The sequence below is a fragment of the Dasypus novemcinctus genome, chromosome 7, assembly GCF_030445035.2.
Source record: "Dasypus novemcinctus isolate mDasNov1 chromosome 7, mDasNov1.1.hap2, whole genome shotgun sequence".
Classification (NCBI taxonomy): Eukaryota; Metazoa; Chordata; class Mammalia; order Cingulata; family Dasypodidae; genus Dasypus; species Dasypus novemcinctus.
Window position 1 is genome coordinate 88,972,690 of NC_080679.1, and position 25,724 is coordinate 88,998,413.

The 25,724-nt window shown below is 39.2% G+C and overlaps 1 protein-coding gene across 14 annotated transcripts in view; it reads left to right on the forward strand.

Moving 5' to 3' along the window:
• RBMS1 (RNA binding motif single stranded interacting protein 1) overlaps window positions 1–25,724 on the forward strand; it is a 225,903-nt gene that overhangs the window by 175,081 nt on the left and 25,098 nt on the right. For all 14 annotated transcript variants that reach the window (XM_058300786.2, XM_058300789.2, XM_058300794.2 and 11 more), the window contains exons 3-6: window positions 3,704–3,762; window positions 8,593–8,684; window positions 18,850–19,007; window positions 19,877–19,956. In XM_058300786.2, coding sequence (XP_058156769.1) covers window positions 3,704–3,762; window positions 8,593–8,684; window positions 18,850–19,007; window positions 19,877–19,956 — 389 coding nt within the window. The remainder of the gene's footprint in view (window positions 1–3,703; window positions 3,763–8,592; window positions 8,685–18,849; window positions 19,008–19,876; window positions 19,957–25,724) is intronic.

The following is a 25,724-nucleotide window of genomic DNA, read 5'->3' on the forward strand; positions in this document are numbered from 1 at the left end:
TTTAGTGGCCCTTTTCTCATGTCCTCAGAACTAGTGTGATCTGTATACCACTCCCACAATCTGGTGGCTGAGAGGCTAACTTAGCTGCAATGACTTCCATCTTCAGTTCAGGAGTCTAGTTCAGTAGGAAGCTCTTGTGCTGTGAGCAGTGTAACTGAGTGAACAGCACCAAAAAAAGATACTTTGTGGGGGGGGGCCTTAGCACCCCTCAGGGAACACCACCATAGCAGCTTCCTGAGCATCCATTTCCTGCAGGAGGTCAATATGGGATAGCCACCCTACAGAGCAAAAGGTGTTTTCTGACTTTCTGTGAATGCATGTTCTTTCAGCCTTAACCTGCAGATCACGACGAAAGCCACAGTAGAAAGTAAAAGTGATCAATTTCAGAAATACCTCTTCGCTTCCCTTCTTCCTCCTGTCTCTTTCCATTTTTCAACCACAACCCACATTTGTTTCTTGTAGTTATATCAAACAACAACAACAAAACTCCTTTGGCCTGGAGAATCTATTCTAATACCTTAGCAGAAGAGATCTTCCGTTTTGTCCCCCTCCTTTCATACTCTGAGTATATAAAGGAAAGTTTTTCATATAATTTATAGTGATAACTGAAACATTATCACTTTTGAGCTTTAGGATTTTAGGCAAAATCTTAGGCTCAAAACTTGTATGAGCTTTTGTTATCCTACTTGGCAAAAACCCTAGGAATAACAGCACCTTCCTGATAGGATCATTGGGAAGTGGAATCGAATAAGAATCACACATGCAGCATGTCTGCCACAGTACCTAAAACTTGAGTAGGAATGCAATAAATGTAATCCCCTTTCTCATTTCTTAAAAATTTACCAGCTGTATGGTTGAAGAGGTTACTACGAGGGGAATTAGGTTTCATGGAAAAGATGTTTGAACAGGTCCTTTAAGCATGAGTACAACAGGGTTATGGATAGATGGGAGAGACATGTTTAATGTGACAGAGGTGGGGGGCAGGAAGATCTGCTGTGCGCTTTCTCTGTCAATCCAGGCACAGTCAAGGGTAGATAGAGTGACTGTCTATCAAAGACAAAATTCAAAAGAGTTACGACTGACTGGATTCAAGAATAGCTCAGTTAATAATGTCTCAAACCCCCCCCCCCCCCCCCACTGAGCTTGCTGGAAGTTTGGGGGGAATGACAGTGCTGTTGAATGGAAAGAGATGGAGAGGAGACAGGGCACAATGTGTTCAGGGTGCTACTGAAGATATGATGTAGAAAATGGTGGGTGTAAGATGACGGTAAAATACTTAAGTAGAAAGAGGAAGAGACAAACTAAAGTTTCGATGGGATTAAGGGGAAAAAAAACAGGAAGGAGAATTGGGCATTGTCAGCAGAGATGTGTTAATTAAAACCATGGCCTCGGACAAATTTCCTAAGAAAAAGGAAGGCTCGGGGATCACATATGAAGCTCAACAAAAGTACTCAGTTAAGGAGGGGGAGGAAAGGCTCATTGGGCAAAGAACCACAGACTGGGTGCTGAGAAAGATGAGATGAGATCCCAAAGCACAGGGCCCCAGCAACCAAGAGAGGGGTGCACTGCATGTGATGTAGAAGTGCCGAGAATGTCGAATGTAGCAAAAAGATCAAAGACAACCTAAAAGAAGAGGGTATGGAGTGGATTGAGTATCCCTGCTGCCAAGAGGCTTTTCTTTTTCCCTACTTCCCACATCCCTTTTTCTCATCATCTCTGCCTGATATCTTTCCCACCATTAAGCTAGAGCAGAAACAGAAGGGTAGAAGGCTAGAGCTTTACCTTCTCCCAGATGTCCTTCTGTTTGTTTTACTGAAGGCCCTGAACCTCTGGCACCTCAGAGAGTCTGTGACTCTCAGTCCCTTATCCTAAAAATGAGTCATACCAACGTACTTCCCAACTTTTGGAAAGATACAAGGCAGGAATGCAATCTAAAAATGCTTTCATCTAAGAGACGAGTAAACGAGAACATGAGTAAACACCAAGCATGTAACACAGGTGGATAAATGGTTGCAAAAAGGTAGTCTTTCAACCGCTTGTTTTTTTCTGGTTTATGGATTTTTTAAAAATTATTTTTTGCTAGGTTTACTAACCTGTATTAATGCTATAAATACTCAGAATCTGCATGGAATTGAAAGTGTTTATGTAGCATTATGCTTCTTCGATATTGTTGTCATTTGAAACTCTAAATTATCTTTACTCTCATGTCTAGTTAGTAATCATTTGATTACATGGTTATACAGAGTGAAGATACGAAAAATTTAACTAGGGGAGAAAGGGGATTTAAGTCAGTTGTATCTTCTAGGTAAATATAATTTCATCTTTTTTTACAATCATAAAAATTGAAATCTACAGTGTAGAAAATTGTTTAAACTGCTACGCAGATACTTGTTTCCTAAAACTTTTATGACTTTTTTTTTGTCTTCAAAATCAATTATGAAGAAGTTATATTAGAGAAAATATGAAACTTTTTAAGTTAATATATAGGAAAGTAGAAATTTACCATGTATAAGGAAACTTGAGTCTCCAATACACAGAGTAAGTTTTTTGCATTCTCCAAAGTTTGGCTTTGATTTTTAAGGAAATAAAATGTTTTCAAAGGTTTTCTCTCAAATTTTAGAAGATAAGTGTAGATAAATAAGAGTGCTTTTCATCGTGCATCTGGTCCTATGGGAAGGTGTAGGCTTAGGACATACGTACAAATTAGACTCTCACTTGATTTTCAGTATTGTGCTCAATTCTTAATGTTCTGAATTTTCATCCTTCTCTCCCTAATTTCTTTCACACATTAAGGAACTTGAACGTATTCCTCATGCAAATACTTGTATAATCCCTGATTCACTGTGTTATCTTCTTCATTGTCCATTTCTTGTACACGTGTTGATGCACACACATTGGTATATGAGAGTAATCTGTTCGTACTAATGAGTTTAGAAGAGTTGTTAATAAATGCATTTATAAACTGTTATCAAAACCTTTGGTAAAAATTACCTGCTTTAAACATACCATTAGATGTGTAAAACATGCATAATATGCATGTGTGTCCTTCTGTGTTGGTCTAGAGCAGGGGTTCTTAACCTTTTTTGTTCCACAGACCTCTTTGTCAGTCAGGTGAAAGCCATGGACCCCTTACTAAGTCCTCACTGTACTGTGTATTCTTTAATAAATATATTATACCTGCACCAACATGTCCCCATGAGAATGTTGCTTTTTTGAATTTCAGTTCAAGCTCACGGACCCCTTGTTAAGAACCCCAGGTCTTGAGCCACGAGTACCGTCCACAGAACAAAAATGAAAGAACAGAATGCAGGCTGCTTTTCTCCCTTTATTATTTCGTAAAGGCAGGTTAGATCATCTCACTTTCCTTTTTAATAATGTGGAGACTTGCATTTGGCTTTGTCATATGACCACAGAAGAAAATAATTTTTAAAGGGTTCATATACCATTTGTTTATCTCAAGGTTGTCAGGTAAGTACCTCAGTCTTCAAAATTAAACATCAAACTGTTATCTGAAGATTTGAGTGGGAGGCCTGGCCATTCCCCTTTCTCTAGCTTAGTTTTGAGTTTAGATTCCCATTTCCTGTACCTTAGAAAGTAACACTTTGTACTTTAAAATTAATTAAAAGGTATGTGTGTTCTTTGGACTTTGACCTTAATAGAAGTTGATTATAACTCTTCTGTTTCTTTCTTAAAAATTTTTTAGATATGGAAAAATAGTCTCCACAAAGGCAATTTTGGATAAGACAACGAACAAATGCAAAGGTATGTTTTCTTGGCAGATTATTTGTTCAATCATAGCTTTTAAAATACGGTGGAATTTTAAACTTGATCTTTGGTTTCAAAACTACCTCCATTTTATTAAAAAAACAAATCTTATATGTCACCCAGTGTCTAATTTCTATCTTGCAATGTCAGCATGTTGGTTACATTGTCTCTCGCAGAGTGTTGGCTGGAAACCCAGCACTAGTGAGCACTTTGCCAGAATTCCAGATTTGACGCCAGTGGAGTAAACATGCAAAGCACTAGTTGGCATTCAGCCCCTGCTTTTAAAAGAAGAGTAAAGTTAGAAAATCGCTTTTCTTTCCTCAGCCTGAAGAGATTAGAGCTGCTTACTGAAGACCATTGGACTGTACTTAAGAACTGAAAAGATTACATATTGTGCAAATTGGCTCTATTAATTAGAATAGAGTAGTTTTAAGCAGTACTTAATTACATGTTTCAATACTCCCAATTGTTCTCTGCTGAATGTCTGTTGACAGTATTGGCAGTGGGGAGGAGAGAACCATTTTCACTGACCAAATTGTAATAGGGAGGGGAGGTCATAAGCCCCTTTGAAATATACTGCTGCATTAATTTAATGCACTGACCTTCAGTTTTCTGTGTAATTAGGATGAGCTCATCCAGCTCTGTGCGCTGGAAGAGGAGGCGTCTACAGGCCGCATTGAGGCTCTGTGGTTCTGACTTTTAATGATCCAACATCTTAACAATAGGCATGTGATTTCTAGGAAAAGGGAAGAATGGAGTCAGCTGACTTTGAGTCTTAACCACTGACCCCATGAATTGAAATAAGGTTGCCGGGAATAGGCAGAGAAGGCAAATCTTCACTAATTAGACCCCAGTTTTGCAAGCAGTGAAGGCAGTGGCTTAGCACAATCTGAAAAAGGCAAAGAACATAAATGAACTCTATAGTACGCCCTCTTCTCAGAAGCTAGACATTTCCTTTAATCTAGAATTGAAGTGGTTCACTGCATATCTGTCTGTTCTTCAAAGTGCCTAAATTTAAAGGAGCTATTGTGACAGAAATTTAAGCCCATGTTTAATCAACATGGCATCCTGCAGCAGTTTTGCTGTGGGACGGTGAATAGAGGAGTCCTTTATGTAGAGTGGTAGTACTCAGTAAATACTCTAAATGAATTAAACTAGAAAGACTTAAAATGAAGACTGAAATGCATGTACTTATTGCCAAGATTGGTCTTATATAGCTTAGTTGTAAATAATTCGGGGAGAGCAGGAAATGAAAAATCTTTTGGTTTTATAAAGGAAAATGGACCCTTCCAAGGCATAGCACAGGAAGTTGAATTCAAACGTCAGTTTCAAATCAGGGGAATCACAGTAGACAGTAGTCTCAACTGTATCCTCCTCCCGCATCTTACATGGCAACTCAGTGTTTAAGAAAAGCAGATGTGCCCTAGATACATGAGGAAGAGAATGACCTGGTTGAATTCTCTACCACACCCTTAAACAGAAGACCACTACTGTGTCCTCTTCTCAGAGGAGAACCTCCTTCCTAGAAGCCAAAATTCCACATGGTCAGCATGAACAAGAAAAGGTATGGGTAAAAATGGACAAATGCCAAATCTAATGTAGCGTTATAATGTCAACACATGGAAAAGGGCTGTAGGTAGGAAGAGGAATAATTCAGAACTGATTGCAGATATGACCCATGTCCTGGAGACCTCCCTTATTAGGTCCCATAAGACACTACCTTTGGGTGAGGAGGCAATGATAGAAATTTTTCAGGGCTCTCTTGCCTGGCACAGACTTTTCAGCAATAGGTGTTAAGGAAACGGTAAGCAAAGTATAGCTACAAACATCCTGGAAGCAAGAATGAGAGGGCTAATTAAAGAAGTAACTTTAGGACAAATGAGTAGAAATAACACTTAACTTAGTTCATAATAAAGTCAGATAACATGGTACCCATGTTATAGCTAGCTTGAGATTAGGTAGATTGATCGATGGATTCAAGGCGAATGTGCATTAATGGATAAGAGATTAATTACAGAGCATTAGTATGAATGAACATTGTGTTCTGTACTCAGTTTTTTGAGATAGAACAGATCAAATAATTTTATATCTACAATGAGATCTTAGAGGTCACAAAACATATTTTGGAGCCCCTATCTAAGAGAAAATGAAGCTGAAGAAAATATGGTCTGAATAAGCATGTACCTTAGTTATTAAATTTAAAATTCACACATCAGTTGCTCTTCTGCATTTCAAGTTTTGTCTGCATTTAGCCAACAAAAGGTATTTAAATGCTTATCAACACTGGTGTGTGTGTGTGTGTGTGTGTGTAATCAGTTTAGGACAAAAACTCAGAATTGTTTAAGAAACTGATTGTTTTTGCTTACAAAGTAGCATATAAGACCAGAACACACATACATGTGTAAAAATAGATGCGTATAATTCAGATCGTGGGAAAATAAGAGTAAGAGCAGGAAACTTCAGTTACTACAAAAAATGCCTTCCCTGAGATCCTATTTACCCCTGCCAGCGGTGGGCCAAAAATATGGCTCTGCATTTTTTACTGGCCAAAGCAGAAACAGCAAACATAGTTGATCCCATGACTCAGGCATCACTACATGAGGGGAAAATCTAGGGTGCAGGTGAAACGTAGCTATTCCGGTACCAAAACCTAAGCAGAATTCTCCTGGGATCCTTAATGAGAGGGCACTGTATTATTTAGCGCATCCATCTTCCACAACATCTTTATGTATTTTTATGTAGTGAACTTCAAATGATTGATATAACCCAAATTTTATATAATCTTCTGTTCATTTGGAAAGTAATATAGAAAGAAAAATAACACAAACGTTACCTCTTAATTATTATATTTGTTTTCAGCAAATATTTATGAAACAGCTATAATGTGGTAGGAAAAGGCCAGAAAGGGATATAAACATTTGTTACAACCATTATGGATTTATCTTTATAAGAAAACAACAGCTAAAATCATACTGACAGTACCTTGTATGAATAGTGTCTTCAGATATGATGACATCAAAATTGAGACCATCCCGTTTATTGTAATTTATTGGGGGGAGAGGGGCGCTTAGATATTCTTTAGTCAGATTGTGGCTAAATTTATTATGATACAGCATTTCATAATAAATACTGGATGTAGCTGGATGTTCGTTTATGACCTAAAATTCTTTCTGGTACTAAAATATGTATGGGAGTGAGAGAATAAGCATCTGTGTATGCCTATGTGTCTCTCCAAAGTGTGGTAGCATTAGCATTCACAGAAGATTTCTAAGTAACACCCAAAATATGTTTAACCTGATTTCTAACCTGGCAGCTGAGTAGCATTTGCTGCTTTAACCTGGATCAGTCCTCTTCTTTTTCTCTTCAACCTGCCTATTTTCCTTCATTGTCCTTAAGCTCAATTCAGTCCAATTTCAAGTAATACAAGGAAACTGCTTCTTGTTCCGGCTTTAACATTCATCACTTCTAAAACATCTATTTCTTTAATTGATAATTTTCTCTTTTTGAGTATAACTTTCTTTGCCACCAGGCAACATTTTGGGTGCAACTATTGCAAAATTGACCTTTGGTCTATTTCTGAGGTTTCTGTTTGGTTTCATTGAGATATATAGCAGATATCTGTTTTGACACTAGTACCAAAATGTCCAAATTACTATTTTAAAAAAATATCTGCAAGTAAGTGATAGGACTAGACCCTCCTCTACACAACCTCCAAACAGTGCTTTTCTTTTCAGAATATTCTTACCCATTTAAAACTAATTTTATAATAATTGGTTTGAGTTCCAAGAAAAATTTTGTTGGTATTTTACATGGTACCTTGATATTTAAAGCAGTATACTAAATATAAAGTAAGTATTTCTCAATAACTTGTTATCACAGTGAAAACTCCATGATGGTTCCATACAATGATGGCCACAGGATTTGTTGAGATTCTTTACTTTTATGCTGTTCTTTGTCTAGTTTTTCCCTTTCATTGCTTATTATTAAGTTTTCACTTAGCCATACCATCCATATGCTTATTTTGTAGCAGTTCTACCCTCCCCCATACGCCTTTTTTCCTAATTTCCTGCTTTTGATTTGTTGTGGCCTGAGAAAACTGATGACCAGCTAAACTACTGGCAAAACTATGAGTAAATAGGCTTTGAATCAAGATCTCCCTTAGGAGGTTTCTTTCTCCTTTTCCTTTTCCTTTCTTTTTTTCTTCTTCTTTCTGTTTCTTTTCCTCCTTCCCCTTCTGTTTACACCTTAAGACGTGAACTGATGGCACAGCTCTTTCGGGTATCTGGAGGCATTTTTCCCCCTTTCTTCTTTACTTTGAAGGGAGTAATCAGCTATGTTTTGGGTAAATGTCATGAGTATCTAATGGTTATGGTTATTTTAATTATCTTATTTGAAAATAAGGGGTAGCCTGCAGAATAAAGGTAATATTTTGCTGCTTGTTTCTGTCATCAGTAAGCTCAATAGGATTGATCTCTTTCTTACTGAATTATTTAAAATACTATTTCCTTGAGTTGGATTTTTTGTTTTTGTTTCTATTTTGTTAACTTAGACCTCATTTTGGAGTAACTACATGACAGCTGAATAGGGAGAAGGTGGCTCTCTTTTATTTCTCTTTGAAGGGAGGCTTCTCTTACTGGTGATAGGCAAGGAGAAGAGACTTGAGATGCTGCAGGACAGCTGCTGTTAAAAGCTTGGGGAGTGTTAGGACGGTAGGGTTTCCATTTCTGTTCCCCACATCAGAGACATGATGTGTGTCTGGAATATTCTTGTAGTCTTTACACAGTCATAAAAGAGCAGCTTAACATCTAAGTGTGTTTTGCATTTCAGGTTATGGTTTTGTCGACTTTGACAGTCCAGCAGCAGCTCAGAAAGCCGTGTCTGCCCTGAAGGCTAGTGGAGTTCAAGCTCAAATGGCAAAGGTGAGTTGAGAACCAGTAATCACTTCTCTCCGCCACGGCTTTGGTTTTAAGCCTGGCATGTCTGCTTTTCTGGCCATGTTTACATGAGGACACTTTGTTCACATCCTCACCGGAAGCTGTTGTGCTTCAGGCTATTCTGCGTAATTTCATGTGTGAGGAAGGATTTTTAAACATAGCCATAGTAAGTCATGTAATTCCATAAGTAAATCAAGAAGTAACATCTGATTTTCTCAGAACATCATGTATTTGTGGGTCTTTCAATCTACTGTTTTTTTCTTAAAACAGTTTTATCAGTGCTCATAGTTTAGATACATTTCAAAAGATAATTGTGGGTAGAATGTCCTTTTTTAAAAGAACAACAAAATACTTTATGTAATAAGCATATACATATGCTTTATACAAATGTAATGTGCTAGCAGTTTTTAAAGCAAATGTAAGCTACAGATTCTATTGCTTTTGCACAATAGGCAGACATTTTCAGACATTGGTTATTAGTAAGATCTAAACCTTCTATGCTTTGTTAGTTGTCCAGTTACTTTATTCAGCCTTGTTTCTGATGAGTTTTTAGCCTTCTAGATGAGGAGTATTGGAGAATCTGCCAGATAAAGAATATTCCAGAATGTTCTAGGATTATAAAATGGAGCCCATATGTTTTATGCTTATTGCATATATTAGTACACCACACATGAGTATTAAGTACTATAAGAAGTAATGTTTTCCTTTACTACATATGTCTTTATGCTAGTTTTTCCTCTTAATATATTTACCTATAATATAATTTATGAAAGTATGTCAAGTTAACCAACTAGTCATTCCTTGTCTCTTTTTATGTTAGGTTTTCCATCATCAAAATTAGACATTTTAAGATGCCTAGTTCCTATTTTGAAGAGTAATGATGCCTTAGAATAGACTTGATGAACTTAAAGAAATTGGTCTCATGTGATCCAAGTCACTAGATCATATTGAATCATAATTCTGAAAGCTGAAAGGACCCCACATTGTCTGGTCCCATCTCCCTGCTGTCAAATAGGCACAGTCTTTTTATTAAGAAAAATTTAAGACTCAAGAGAGAAGAGTAACCCTCGAAAAGGCAGGCACTTGTAAGTGGATGTTCTCATTACCCAGTAAATCCACAACTGATTGATTGGCCCAGGAGTCATGACTGATTAAATTGATATTTATCTCCCTTTCTTTATTGTCCAGATCTAAACTTGGGTTATATCAAAATATAGTACCTACAGTGCTGTTATTAAAATAGCAATGTAATCATAAAGAATTTTTCTCATCTTTGAACCTGCAATTGCTATGGAAAATAGTTTCATGCCTGAAAACCAACAATTTTATATTTTTGAATATTCTTTCCAAAAGATAATAATTTTATACTATTTGGCTTCTTGCCGTACAGGAAAAAGTTAATTTCATGCTGTCCTCTGCTATATCTGAATAGTGGCACAGGATAAGCGTTCACATTTCCTTTGGAAACAATGTTTAAGAAGTTATAGGGCTCTGGGGTAAAGAGATCTGTTACCTGCTCAGTCCTTAAGGACAGGTATGCTGCTACTAGGATAACGATTGACCTTGAATAAAAGAATCAACATAAAGATTTCAGAAATTAGTGCAAGGAATTGCCTTTCTCAAGTAGCCCTTGCCTTTTAATATTTTTAACAGTTTGGATTGAGTTAAGAGTTATTTTAGATTTTCTTAAACTTCAAAGTAACAAGTTTTAAATAAACAGAAATTTTGAGTATTAAACACGATGAATTTTACGATTATTTGTCCAGTATAGAGTAATCCCTTGTGGAATTGTTGAAAGACAGCAATTCTTGAAGTTTTAAATATATCTATTGTGACAATGCAATAGCACTTTGCCTAGTGATTTTACAGACTATTCAATCTGTATGGCCATGTATATATTCTATAAGCAGGACTGTTGGGATGCAATCAGAGAACAACTATTTTTCTTCCCATCTGTCTCTCCTAACTTAATTCATAAAAAGCTCCTGCTTCCTCCTGTCTTGGACAGAATCAGAGCAGGTCCCATGACTTTTTTGGCCACTCTGAGATAAAAAAGTCCTTCACTTTGCTTATTTCAAGTCTTATTGGTTGATGGTTTTTTGATAGAACATCCCTTGATTTTTCAAATCCAAACTTCATGAAGTATACATATCTCTCAGTACATGTTCAGCCATTTCTACATAGGAAAAATTTGCATTATATTTACATTATCCAAACTCAATACAGTATTTTAAGCAAAATGTTGTAAGGGAAAAGTCTCAAGTTAAATTCCAAATACAGTTTGCAGAATGTCAGAATCACGTATGGAGGTTTTAAAAACTGTACTGAGAGTCAACAAAAGGGATTGATATCTCAGATGTTGCTAGTCCTAAAAGGTACATCACAGCCCACCAAGCAACTGTTTAACACCATATTGATTATTTGATGATTAGAAAACAGTGTTTTAAAAGTTTCCATCCCAGTTTGTGTGTGTGTATCCACATACACACACATATGCAACTAATATATTTAGTTACATTTTAGGAAATTATAGAAAGATAAGAAAATAATTAGAATTAAGGAAATAGATTGAAGGTTGTGATGAATGTATAATACATTATAGGGGAGTGGATGTATCAAGTGGTTGAACACCTGCTTCCCATGTACAAGGTCTTGGGTTCAATCCCAGTACCTCCTAAAAAGAAATGTATGGGAAACGGACTTTGGCCCAGTGGTTAGGGCGTCCGTCTACCATATGGGAGGTCCGCGGTTCAAACCCCGGACCTCCTTGACCCATGTGGAGCTGGCAAGGAGTGCCGTGCCACACAAGGGTGTCCCCTGCGTGGGGGAGCCCCATGCACAAGGAGTGCGCCCGTGAGGAAAGCCGCCCAGCGTGAAAAGAAAGAGCAGCCTGCCCAGGAATGGCGCCGTCCACACTTCCCGTGCCGCTGACGACAACAGAAGCGGACAAAGAAACAAGACCCAGCAAATAGACACCAAGAACAGACAACCAGGGGAGGGGGGGAAATTAAATAAATAAATAAAATCTTTAAAAAAAAAAAAAAAGAAATGTATGTATTACATTATAATTTTTCCTGTGTCAAATAAAGCAGACTTGGGTTATGGTTAAACATTTTTAATACCAGATATCTCTGATTTTCAAGAATAGATGACTAATAGTAAAAATGTGATGCCTGTAATTTAAATGTCTGGTCCTGTTTACTTGAGAAAATTTTGAGCATGATGTAAATAGTGAAGATTTCCCCTTGCCTGAGCTTGGATCTGCTCCAAAGAGCAAGCCTACCATGGTATGGGAGAATGATTAGTTTCTTTCCTATTTCCCAAACTTGTGTTTTTCCCACTCCATCAGCTTACCAGCTATGATTTCTAATGCCTCCAGGGTCATGGAACCAAGGTTGAAGGATGGGAAATTCCTCCTTGACCTGGCACTGATAGAATCTATTGCTGATTTCTCTGCCCTGGCAGAAAGCTTACCCTATCTCATGAGTTGCTTTGTGAGTTTTTTGGAGAGCTCTACCGCCTCTCCTATATAGATGGGTGATCTTTCTAGAGTTCTTTGAAGCTAGAGAATGCATATCCTCTGCCTGATATTCTCAGCTCCTGATAATCTGTCTTCACCTCCTTCCATGAGATCATCTGGCCCCTCAAGTCTGCCTTCTTGGGAGGATTTAACCGAATCCTGGATTTGACTCTACCCTGGATGGCCCACATCTTATTTACCTGTGGGAGAGTAGGTAATTCCAAACTTTATTCAGAGGCCACTTCAGTCTTTTGCCTGTTAGATTCCTTGGGTTTAATTAAAACACTAATCCACTGTATCCCCCAAGCTCCATGGGACACAGATCAAGCTTCCTGATGGTCTTCTGAAGCTCCTCTTGCTTGATTGGCATTGATAGGGAAGCAGTTCACCTGGTGAGACTCAGGGCACAACAGTATTTCTCTCCCACAAATGTTTATTCTCAGCTCCTCCATTCTCTTAGAGAGGAAGTAGGTGGTCAGCTGAGGATCTCAAACCAGTCCTCAGCCAGCTAGGCTTTTTGAGGCGGTCCGGGCATCTTATGTTGGAATGTGGGAGTGCTTGGCCCCAATTGTCTTGTGTCCACTGCTGAAAGTTAGAAAGAGGCCTATTTTAACATTCTATTTCAGATGTAGGGGCCTGTTAGAGTGTACAGTCAGCATTCACCCAGATATCATTTCCAATGCCTGTGATACTAAGCAGCATAGTATACTAAATATGTGCTGTTTTGAATAAGTTTTTACAATGCATTTAGTCAGAACTGGGTTGAGTATAGATTGGCAGTACATTTCATGTCAACAGTGCACTTTGAATACCAGCTTTCCCATGGGTTGATAATGAGCACAGTTCAAAGACCTCCTTAGGAGCCTCGAAACTGTGAATCGGAAAAAACTATCCCTTCCCACATCATCTGTAGGGCAGGAATGGTATGCAGGGTCAGAGACTCTGGCAGTGTGCCAGTATTTTGCACATTATGAATTTCTTTAGGTCCCTGTAGTGTGACTGAACTTCCTGGACCTGGTTTCTTTTTCATTCCATCATTAAAATCTCCTGAAGGTGTCGTAAATGCCAGAGGCTCTGTTGTTCTATACCCAGACTCCATGGAACCATGAGTCCTGTTTAAGGGCACCTGTCACATACCTTTGGGGAAACAATTATTAAAGGAAGTTTAAGTCTGATTTCCGTGGTTGGGTATTAAGAGACCCAGCACCCTCTACTTTCCTTTGTGAATTATTCAGGACACCGTAAGGTTTTAAAAATTCACAATACCACACGTTCAAGGCTTGCTTTCTTATATAATCAGAAAAATTTAAAGAGCAATCAGGGAAGTTCTGGGTGGAAAATATACTGTTTGGTACATTTGATAACCTGGGCAGATGAAGAATTCCACAACATTCAAAACAAAATTGCAAAACTGCAAATCAAGAGCTTTGGAGAGTAGTGTTTTTTGAAATTCAAGTTTTAATTTTCAGTGCCTAGTACCTGGCACTGGTAGGTATTGAATGCTTGCCTTGTTGATGGCCAAAGAAGCCAATTAAATGTGACAGAAACTTTCATCCATGCTTTGGCAGATACTGAGAATCAAGAAAGGGGCATTTAAAAATATTTATTGTCTTCTGCCCATTGAGTAGTAGATGAAATTTATCAAATGGGTTTTCCAAAAGACCCAAGGTCATTCCTTTTTATGTGGAACATGGCAGATGTTTCAAAAGAGTCCACATTTAAAATAAAAGACTCAGAATCTGTGAAGAGACAAGAAAGAAACAGATGACAACTGAAAAGACATAAAAACTTTGATCGCCATCGCTGCTACCTGTTAATGGAATGGTTTTTTTGCAGCCTTTCGTTACCTCCTAAGGCCTGCAGCGGGGGGTCAGCAGATCATCGTATGTTAATTGGCTGGTGGTAGGCTTGCACAGTTTTTTCAACAAACAGGCAGACAAGCGAGCAGGGATGTGATCTCCATCCACACACACAGGCCACCACGCTCTGTGCAGTTTGCAGTCACATGCTTGGAAGCAGCACTCTGCTGGTTGGTGAACCTATTCAGTACAAGAGAAAACAGATGTCTGGTCCTCCTGCCAAGTCCCTTTCTTGCATTTTAGGAACCATTCCACACGCACAGGGAGGTTTTTGTTAATTTCTTTCAGATGATGGCCGAGTGCAGTGCACCAGGCAGGACCTCTGAGCCCAAGTTTTCTACACAAGTGAACATTAGTAGCCGTTTATACCTCTGTCGGCCAATGCGGGACCTCATTTTCTACTTGTTTGAGAAGCTGGGAACCATTTCCATGCTTTAGGAACATAAAGAAGCCGGTTGGCCCTCTTTTTTATGTCTGGCCACCCATAATTTACAGAATAATCGTTTTCCCAGACATGGCATTGTTTGTAAGAAAACCAGAGTCAAGGCTGTCACTGATCATTTTAAAACACTAAATTAGACTCGAGAGCTACCTCCTTCTCCCATTACTGCAAGTATTATATCCATTCATTAAATAGACACCCTGAGGACTAGATATTTTTGTGGTCAGTGCTGCAAACTTGGAGTTTCTTGTTGTTTTTCTATTTTTTAAATTATTGTAACTTTGTAGGCTGTATTTGTAGAATAGCTTGGCCATGTGGAAAAAAAGGATAAATAAGATTAGCTCTAAAGGCCAGAATTGACTAAGGTTGTTGCTATTGAAAGCAAATGCATTAAATCATAGGAAATACTTGCTTGTATGTCATATATTCTATCTCACTGTAACAAAGAATGGTTTAAGAACTCAGTTTCTTTCTGGATTCTGTTTTAGAACTTTTTAATATTTTTTTTCTTCATTGGAAAACTTTCAAATTGAATCGAGACTTTAAAGAATCCCTAATATTTGTCTGAATATTTTAGTAAAAGAAGCAACTGAAACACAGATTTAGAAAGTACCTATTCCTATATACTCAATCCCATTTAAAATGGTATACATATGAGCATTCTTAAAATATTAGTCATTTGCCTTTTTCATTATAATTTTAAAGAAAGCACACAATATTTACAGTATTTATGATAAATATTTCCTTTTTTTATTTTTCTAAAGATGTATTTATTTATTTCTCCTCCCTCACATTGTTTGCGCTCGCTGTCTGATCTCTGTGTTTGTTCGTTGAGTGCTCTGTGTGTCTCCTCATTGTCTTTTTAGAGGCACAGGGACCTCCCACGTGGGAGGGAGGCACCCAATCGCTTGAGCCACATACGCTCCCTCCTTGTTGGATCTCTTGTTGTGTCAGCTAACCATGCCAGCCGGTCACGTCAGCTCTCTGTCTTGCTTGTCTTCTTTCGGAGGCACGGGCAACTGAACCTGGGACCTCCCATGTGGTAGGCAGGTGTCCAACTGTTTGAGCCATATCTGCTTCCCTATTTATGCTAAACGTTTCTTAGGTAATTGATTTTTAATGCAATACCTTTGTCTAAAGAGTTTTTAATTAGGGAGTTCCCAGCTCTACTCTGACTCTGACTAAGCATGATTCAGAAGCATCTCTAATAAGATGGGTTTGATTCTATCACTCCCTGCTTACGTGCCCCTTAACAAGGGGTCCGTGAGCTTGAACTGAAATTGAGAAAAACATTCTTGTGGGGGCATGTTGGTGCAGGTGTGATATATTTATTATATAATATACCTGTAGTGTAGACTTAGTAAAGGGTCTGTGGTTTTCACCTGATTGGCAAAGGTGTCCATTGAACAAAAAATGTTAAGAACCCCTGCTCTAGAAGGTCTCTGTTTTTCAGGACCTCAGTTCCTCCTTCTCTCGCAAATTGCATGAAATCACAATTGGCTTATCTTCTGCAGTAGCAATTTTACTGGAAGGTATAAAGAAACATTGTTTCTATATTAGAACAAACAGGGAGTAGATTGTAAAATTTACATGACTTTTTAAAGGTAAAGCACAAGACTTCAAGGAAATTTTGCATCTCTGGCAAGTCTGTTTTTGGCCTTTAGCCTGCAGGCTCTTCAGGACACAGATCCATTCCCCTTACTGTTATCAGTACTTAAATGGAAGAGTTTAAGAAGCAGTGACTGACAAAATACAGACTCCTTAGCCTAGTTTCAGCCTTATGACTTGTGCTTGTGCCTCAAGTCCCAACTCAGTGTCAGGTCCTCGGAAAAGTCTTCCTGAATCTCCCTAAGACAAGCTCCCAGGTCTGTCTTTCCATTGTGATTTGTACACATTTCTGTTGTAGCATTCATTACTTGTGTTTCTGTCTCCTCTGCTTAACGAGAAGCCACTGGAAGGCAGGCACAATTATTTTCCATAAAGACAGTCTGGGGTGCACCATATATGTCAGCTGAATATTTTAGGCCACAGGGAGCCTCAGGGCCCACCCTGTCTGTGTTGGCCAGTTGAGGGCCAGACTTCCAAAGTAACGTGTACCATCTTGAACCCCAGGAAAGCTTCAGGTCCCTGGGATATGAGGGCCTAAATGAGATGACTAATCAAGGAGCTTTGTGATTAATTGGATGAGGTTGGTGGAGGGGGTATGTAAAGTGGAAATAAGGAGAAAATAAGGCTTTACCTCTCGCCCCACCTCCAAAGAATTTGAAAACTTTAAATACCTAAGACCATTTTTATTACTTTTCCTCCCTGTATTTTGAAATATTTTCTTTATTATTATTCTATGTTTGTTAAACAAATCACTTTCCTATATTTGTACATTAAGAAAATATCTTATATAATTGCCAAAAGAAGGTTTTGCTCAGCATCAGTGGTAACACCCTGAATTTATGTCAGCGCTAATGGCATTTTGTTTAGCTTGTGAAAGATTAATAAGGGTAATTATTCAGCTTGCTGTTGGGTATTTGCAAATTTTAAATTTTCTCTTGGACACACCCGTCAGAGCCTAAGGCCCTCAGGCTGGGACCCACTACTGCAGACCTTTGGGATTGGCAGGGTCACAGGCTGCCTTCCTGCTTCAAAACCAGGGAAACACTGGGACTGTACTTCCTAGCCCAGAGCCTCTCTTGCTAACTTCAGTTTTTAATTCTTGGTATCCTTTAGGATACTAGATTCTTAACTCTTACCAGATAGGATGAAAGGGTAGGATTTGTTTTTACATACTGACTATTGAAAAAGGAAAAGTCTCACTTCAGGCTTAATGAATACTAGGATACATTTGAATGTAGAGGCTTTATACAAATTCAAGCATGCATGTGCTTCACATACAATTTTTTTTTTTTTTAGGAGGTACTGGGGAATGGACCCAGTGGGACCTCATGCAGGGACGCAGGCGCTCAACCACTTGAGCTACATCCTCTCCACATGTGTAGTTTTTTAAAGTACCGTGTACTTGAGAAAGCTAGAATGTTACAAGGAGTGTGCTATTTTGTTGCCCACAGCTAAAAAACATCAGTTGATAGCGTTTATTTTTTTTAAAAGATCATGTACGGCATTTCTATTTGGGTCAGTGGAAACAATTTTGGTAAGAGATGGTAACAATGGCAGCACATTATGAATGTAATTAGCAGCACTGGATTATAAAGGGGTTAAAAGGGGGAAATTTTAGATTGTAAATATGGTACTAGAATTTTAAAAAAAATTTAAGTCCGTGGAACTGTACAACACACACACACATTATCATAAGCTTGTTTAATTCAGTAAGTGAAAATACAGTTGGTTAACAAGATCTAAGGAAAGGCTGATTTTAAATTTATTAAGGCCATCTTAATCTCAGAATTGCAGACTTGGTGAGAAAATATTCCAGTTGTCATGTAAACTTTGATAATTTGAACTCTGTTACTCTAGGAGATATATTTGGTTTCATCTGCTTCTACCTCAGTGAAGGAAGGGTGCGTAGGAAATGATTTAAGGTAGACTACTTCTTTCCTATGCCGATGACTTACCCTGGATCTTGTTAAACTGCAGATTCTGATTCTGTAGGTCTGGGGAGGCGCCTGGGATTCTGCATTTCTAATAAGCTCCTAGGTAATTCCATCACTGCTGGTCCCTGGATCACTCTTTGAGTAGCAAGAATTTAGCCACTCCCTTTACCCTAGCTACCTTTGAGTTTAGTTTTGCCCATATTCTAAAATTTGCTCTCTTTATTGTTTTACACATTCTCATTTTGCTTAATTAAGAAGCTCTCCTCTTCCCTTTGGTGAGCGCAACTCAGGAGTGGTAAGAACATCACCAGAGAGGGGAGGGGAACTTGGGACAAGCCCCTTCTGGACTCTAGATGACTTGGTCCAGTATCCTCCTTCATCTGTTTCTAAATTGGATTATTGGCAGTGATAGCTTCCTGCCTCATAGTGTACTTTAAGTGGATTCCTAAAAATAGCATTGGAGGAGAGGTTGGTTATTCTCGGGAACACAGCAGCAGCTGAGAGTTGTGGCTCCATGAGGGCGTCCACTGAAGCTCCAGCAGGGACTGCCAGCAGTTCCACGTCCAAATCTGCTAAGAATGGCTCCGAGAGTGCAGGTCTGACCTGCACAGATTGTCCAAGGTGATTTGGGTGTTCTTTAGTTCCCATGCCCTTACTAGGTAGTGCCTGAAAGGGACTGCAACAGAAAGTGAGTTTTAAAAAAAATAGGTGTATTAATATAAACATTACTCCTATTTATAAATATTTTCTATTGAAAATTAATGGGCAGTTCTCTGTTCTGTTTCAGCAACAGGAACAAGATCCTACCAACCTGTATATTTCTAATTTGCCACTGTCCATGGATGAGCAAGAACTTGAAAATATGCTCAAACCATTTGGACAAGTTATTTCTACAAGGATACTACGTGATTCCAGTGGTACAAGTCGTGGTGTTGGCTTTGCTAGGTAAGCATGCAACCCTGTTTTTATTACATTATCAACAAACACTCTGCTAGTTATACTGAAAAATGAAAAAAAAAAATAAGAGAATTTAATCTAGATTATGGTAGTGAATTGCACCATGAACTTTAATTATGTGTAAATATCAGATTGCATTTTCCCAAATCTTTCAGAAGTTCATTGAGGATTCTTGAACTTGAGCAAGGATATAAATATTTGATAGCTCATAGCAAAGAAATATAACATCCGAAGATGTATGTCTTTAAAATTTTGCTTAATTAGATCAGGATACTTATGATTTCTTAAAAACAATAAGCAGTCTCCTCAATTTCATAGATAAGTTGGTATATTTTCCCCCATTAGATGAGAATTTGATTCACTATCAATAAAGCTAATAATTGGATTTTTAAATGAAACATTTCAAACATTTAGAAAAGATAACATGATACCTGTCTACCACCCCCTGTACAAATTTAACAAATACTAACATTTTATAATTTTTGCTTCAGATTTTTCTTGTACAAAACAAAATATTATAGACACAGCTAAAGCACCCTCATTCCTGTCACCCTATTTTTTCCCTCCCTCTGCAGGAAGGATACTTCAGTGTAGTGGTTAATTAGTGGCTTCTAAAGAAAACAGTCTTTGGTTTTTGGCAAAGCTCTGATCCAGAAAGCCATCTAAAAAAGCCAGTGTTACATGATTCATTATTTAGGCGCCTGTTTATACTGTGCAATAACAGATAATGTCTAATGTTTTCAAGTATTGACTTTGAATTTGGAGGAAAATTGCTGACATTCTAAAATTGCTGACATTCTGTTTGCATCTATATGATCCCATTTGATGATAGTTATTCTGTTTTTATTTCTAAATAGGATGGAATCAACAGAAAAATGCGAAGCTGTTATTAGTCATTTTAATGGAAAATTCATTAAGACACCACCGGGAGTTTCTGGTATGTTGTTTATCTAAAATTATGCGGTAGCATATAATGTGTATAGCCTATGATGGCTCTTACATCAAAATCAAAAACCACTGATTTAGTTCTTAATTTTTTTTCCTTTGGTTCTACAAATAAGACTTAAAAATTCACCTTTCCAGGAGTGTTGTAGCTCAAGTGGTTGAGCACCTGCCTCCCACATGGAAGGTCACAGGTTCCGTTCTGATGCCCCCCGAAAAAACAAAGACAACAAACAAAACAAATGAAAAAAACCAATGCAGGGAAGCAGACGTGGCTCACTGGTTGAGTGCTGGATTCCCACATGCGAGGTCCTGGGCTCAATTCCTGGCCCCCACTACCACCAAAAAAAAAAAAAATTCACCTTTCCAGGCACTGGGCATTTAAATATTAGTGGAAGCAGGCCTTAGTGGTAAGGAACTGTCGAGCTTTAAAAGCATTGCAGAAGTCTCTCCCCCTTTAATGCATAAGCCTTCCCATCCTCAGTAAATCTCGTCATATAGTGACATCCATTAGCTGTGGTGCCTTTCCACCCCAGCTCTTGACTTTGTTCTGAAAGATTTCAACATATCTATTACCCACCCTCCAAAATACTCAAAGGACCGCGATCCAGCATCTATGGCCTTTGTGTCCACCTTGAGCTACGGCTTAGGGCGACTGCTCTAGTTTGTGTTCTCATACCGAAAACACCGCACCACAGGAGCCTGTCATTGCAACATCACACTCACGCTAACTTCCGCTGAATCTGATCTGAAATACAGAGGGATCCTTCCATTTTCAGTTCATTGGTCCTTCCTTACCTCTTTCCATCCTTATGAAATTTGGTCTGCACTTTTGAGCACCAAAACTGTTTCCTTTGCAGTGTCCTCAGTATTCTCATACCCCATGCCTTGGTCACTCCTGCCAGCCGTCACTCGGAACCTGGATTAATCCGTCGGCAGTCCACTTTCTTCCTTCTGTCACACCCTGGCAGTAACGGTTGATGCCACCACACGTCTCCAGCCTGAGCATGCCCTCCGCACCGCGCTGGTCCTCATCAGCTTCCTTGCACGTCCCTCAAAGCAGCTTTCGGTTCTTACTCTAAACCCCACTCTCCTAAGTCATAAGAAGACGACCTCAGTTCCTACTTGAATGGAGAACACCAGGTGGGAAGGCAGTCACCTTCCTGCTTCCTCCCAACAAGGAGACTAACACCCACACTCATTCTTCCCTCCCTCGTTCCCTGACGAGTCCACGACATTGAGTTCAGAGCATGGCCTTGATCCCATACCATCAGGAACTCATCCTGCCACTTATCATAACCCTTCCCCTTCTTCTATAATTTCAGTCTCTATCTTTTGCTTTAACCCTTTTTATTCCCCAACAAAGCCAAAAATTTTAATTTTCAGTTAATTAAATAGCAGATCTTCAGCAAGGCTGACCTGTAGAGGAAGAGAAAATGCTCAAACGGTGTTAGGAACAAAAACTGTAAGCATGACTACAATAGATGTTTTTAAAAATCACAGAATACAAACAAAACGTCACTATGTGTCAATGCGTGTGAAATTTTAAATAATTTTCTAGAAAAATAGATCATTTGTTTTTTAGATCAAGTATCTAAATGAAGCTTAATTAAATTTCCTTAAAACTAAATTAAGCTACGCTCTCTGTCCCTCTCTAGCTCCTTTTCATGCAATCTTTTTTGAAAGTGTGGTCTCCACTTCCTCACTTTCCATTCACACCTCAGATCTCTCCAATCTGACTTCTCCTAGTGTACAACTGAAATTCGTCTTCATTAAGTTTCCTGCAGGTTATAAACCCAGAGGCTTTCCCGCCTGTGTCATGCAATGTCTGTCTGCTTGGCTGGTGCTGCCGGCCCCTCCCTCCTCCTTGGCCTCTGTTACTCTCCTCTCCCTCCGTTCTCTCCCCATCTCCATATTAATTCCTTCTCCTTTGTGGGATCATTTCTTCAAACTACCCCTTAATTGCTGGTGTTCTCTCAATTCCATTTTTGGCTCACAGTGCTGATAGAGTTCATCCGCTCTTAAGGTTCAACCGCTGTGTACGTTCAGGGGACTCTCAGACATTCTGTTCTCATCTTGGTTTATCCCCCTGAGTTTCAGGCTGCTTGGCCTCAATCCCTTTCTGTCCCTCCTCTGCAAAACTAAACTCCTCACTAGTCACTCTTCCCATCCAGTTCTGCTCCTCTTCCTGTTTCCCTTATCTCAGTTAAGTGAAACCAGTATCCACCCAGGCACCCAAGCCAGAAACACCGGGCTTGAGTCATCCTCCTGCCTTCCCCCCCCCCCACCCCCGCCAGACCTCCTCTCCACATACAAATAATCGTCAGCTTTTTACCATTCTTCTTCCTAATTATTTCTAGAATCTACCTCTGCTCTCTGTCCCCTAGTTGGTTGCCCTCTGTTCGCAAAGCAGCACTCTGAGGACAGACACCTGGACCACAGCATTTCACATGCTTATTTGACACGCCTCTAAGGCAGAAACTTTTCTCATCTTATTATTTCCATGCCCTGCACGGGGCTTGAACAACAAACATTTGCTGGTGTTGAATAAATTTCACTACACTGTAACAACAAAACAATGCTACCTCTTAACTAGCCAGCATGTGGAAAAAGGAACTGAAATATTTTTTGGTTTGTAGTCAGCCTCTAGCCTGCTGCTTGCATGTTTCAGGGGTTAAAAATGACCTCAGCTTGCTTTTGGGGTGAGGTGGGGCGAGGGTACAAAAATGGTTAAAATGGATAAAAGCAACATACACTCTCCTCTGTCCTTTCTCACCTGTAATTCTAGGTGGCATGATCTGCCCAGTTCTGCTTCTCTGTCTGTCTCCCAAATCAGCAAGTCTTTAGAATTCCTTAGTTTCCTGTCAGCTAGTAGGTCCTCTTTCCTGCCTCTACTCAAGCGTCCCCTAGGGTTCAAGTTGACATTCCTCTGAGTATGGGTTTGGAGAGGAAGCCTTTAACTGCTGCTCCCCTGGCCACTTGCTTGTCGGACTATCTTAAACAGATTAACCGTTTCAAAAGGATTGGGCCAAAGCAACCCAGTATTCCACATATGCAGGATTCTAAATGAGGGAGGAATAGCTGACATAATCAGTTGGAACCCAGAAGAATCTGATTGCCCCAGTTGACAAAACAGATTTCCCCCTGTTGTGTAACCAGGTCCATCACCTCATTTGTATGCAAAAATATTTAACACTGGATAAATCCCTTCAGCGCGTTGAGCCTTAGTAAATAACTTAAAAAACAGGCCTGACCCAACCTCTAGAAAGCTAGCACAGAGACTGTATCCCAGTTTTACACAAGACAAAGCAAGGAAGCATGGAGGTCTTTTGAAGTCAGTTTAATTCCAGTCAGAAGTCATTGAAAAGAGCAATTTCTCCAGGACTGCCTACATGTTAACTAGAGTTTGCTGTTTATCCTGATATAGCTCCAAAGTTCCATATTCAACTGGCTGGCTGGTGATTATGATTAGGGATTCACTTTAATTGTGTTCAGTGGTATTTCTTTGTAAGCATGTATAATACCATTGACTATACTTGATTTTTCACCCCTAAAAACCTGACAGCTGCCACAGCACAGTTTGTATGGCTGTGTGTGAGGTTGAATTGCCTGCGGGCAAGAGTTTGGAGCTAGACCTGAAAGTACACTGTTCCAAGAAACAGTCTTGTAATGACTTCCTTTTTGTTTTGTTTTTCAAGTTAGTTTTAATTGTTCTCCCATCACCAACACTTGAGTTAAAATGAAAGGAAAAGAAAGGAGCATTTTTAATGTCCATCCAAGTAAAGACCAGGGAGAGATTTCATACCCAGGAGCCTTCTGTAAACCCTACTCTAGCAGTCCTTGTGGGTGTTTCTAACACCTAGCACAGCTGACCCCTGATGTTTTCTTCCTTCCTCTGCCTAGTCATGTCCAGTTCTTCCCATAGTCTCTTGGAGGGGGCTACTCATTTACCTATTTGTGACCTCTTTATTTCCTCGCTGTTATCTACAGTTTTCTCACTGTATAACTCACTTTTCTATAGCATGCAACAAGTTTGAGAAGGAAAAAAATCCCAGGACACGTTTGTTTTGATGATGTATCAGTCTCAGATAAGATCTGCCAGTTCCCTAAATGGAATAGATCTCATGCAATCACGGATGGAAGTTGGACAGTTTCCTTTTTTCTCCAAAGGACTTTGTGGTTTTGTTGTTTCATTGTTTTCTTTGAAGTAGGTTCACAGACTGTCAAACCAATTCAAGGGGAAAAAAAACCTTGATTTCCAAACCGCATGTAAATGATTGTAGGATTCTCTGCATTAGGAAAGAAACATTTCTCCCAAGTTATGCCTAGAAACTGGCAGATTCCTTCCACACAGAGCATCTCTGCCTTGGGTACAATTTTGCAGTTGAACCATTCTCTCTGCTCTGAATCAGTGTTTAATTTTATGCCATTTTGTAATGTGTAGCGATCCTTCCTGTGTATTCATTTGGATGGGTTCCCACCTAGATGGCAAGATGTTTGGAGACAGAAACTGTGTTTTATTTTTAATTTTGTGCTATGCACAAAAAGCCTGTGCCTCACCCCTTGCCAGTGGAAATTACCAACTGATTTCCAAGAGCTTTGTTCATGTAGAGCACATCACAATCATCATGGCCATTTTTGAGGGTTTTTGTTTTTGTTTTTTTGTTTTTTATTTCTCTTTGCCAAATACCTTTTGGCATGAGTTTGAAATGTACGATGGAAGCTCACTGTTCTAGTGAACTCAGCTGCTCCTAAAACAAGTCCTTGGTGAGCTTGAGAAGTCACAAGAAGTTATCTTCTGGATTTTTTTTTCCTTTTTTTTTATACACATATTATGAGAAATAAATTTGACCACCAGGTTGTTAATAAATACTGTTTTCTCACCTTCAGTTACCTGAATGGCTAGTCCATAACATCCGTTTCTCTGTGACAGGCATATGATTATTTCCAGCAGAACTAGATAAAAAAAACTGTTGCCAGGCAAGGGTAAATTGAATGAGCCTCCATTTAAATGTTTAAATAATGTAGGCCCCACTGCTAGGCAGACATAACATTTCATAAATACAGTCAGAGGATGGTTTATGTAATGTTGCAAGTTGTTTAGCTGGTATAAGCAGAATTATCTGGGATGGTTTTTGTCTGTCAGGGTCCTTGGATTCTTACACAGCTGGCAGTTTGCATTGTGACATTGGTGCCAAGTACAGGAAAGAAAACCATGTTAGATAGTCTCCAAAGGACACTTTCTAGAAAGTAACAGACTGAATAGTGAACCAGTCATAACTGTGACACTCTTAAGGGAGCCTACAGAGGGCTGAGTAGAAGGACGACAGCTATGCACGGAAGTTGTCGCTGCGTCCACACCGCCCTTCCTCCTGCCAGCACGCTCGCTCTTGATACGAGCTGGAAGCAGCTAGATTCCCCCGTGCCGGCCGAAGCCCATCCTGGCCTGGGCCGGGGTGGAAAGTGTAGAGCGGTGATGGTTCTGTAAAAATCTAATGCGTCACATAGAAATGCCATCTGTTTCCTGAAATTACTTTTTAAGAACCCCTGTGCTTTTGTGCCTGATACTATCATTTCTTAAAAGAGGCTTTATCTTCTTTATAGCATAAGGCCTTCTGTCCGTCTCCACCCATTCCCCCATTACTCAGCCCTCTAAATGATGACGCATTCTTCTTTATTTAGATTCACCTTGCCTTTGAGTGCTGGCTGGTTTGCAAGAAGTTAGATTTGCTTGAAGGGCCCCAGCCAGGCTAAAAGTTATCA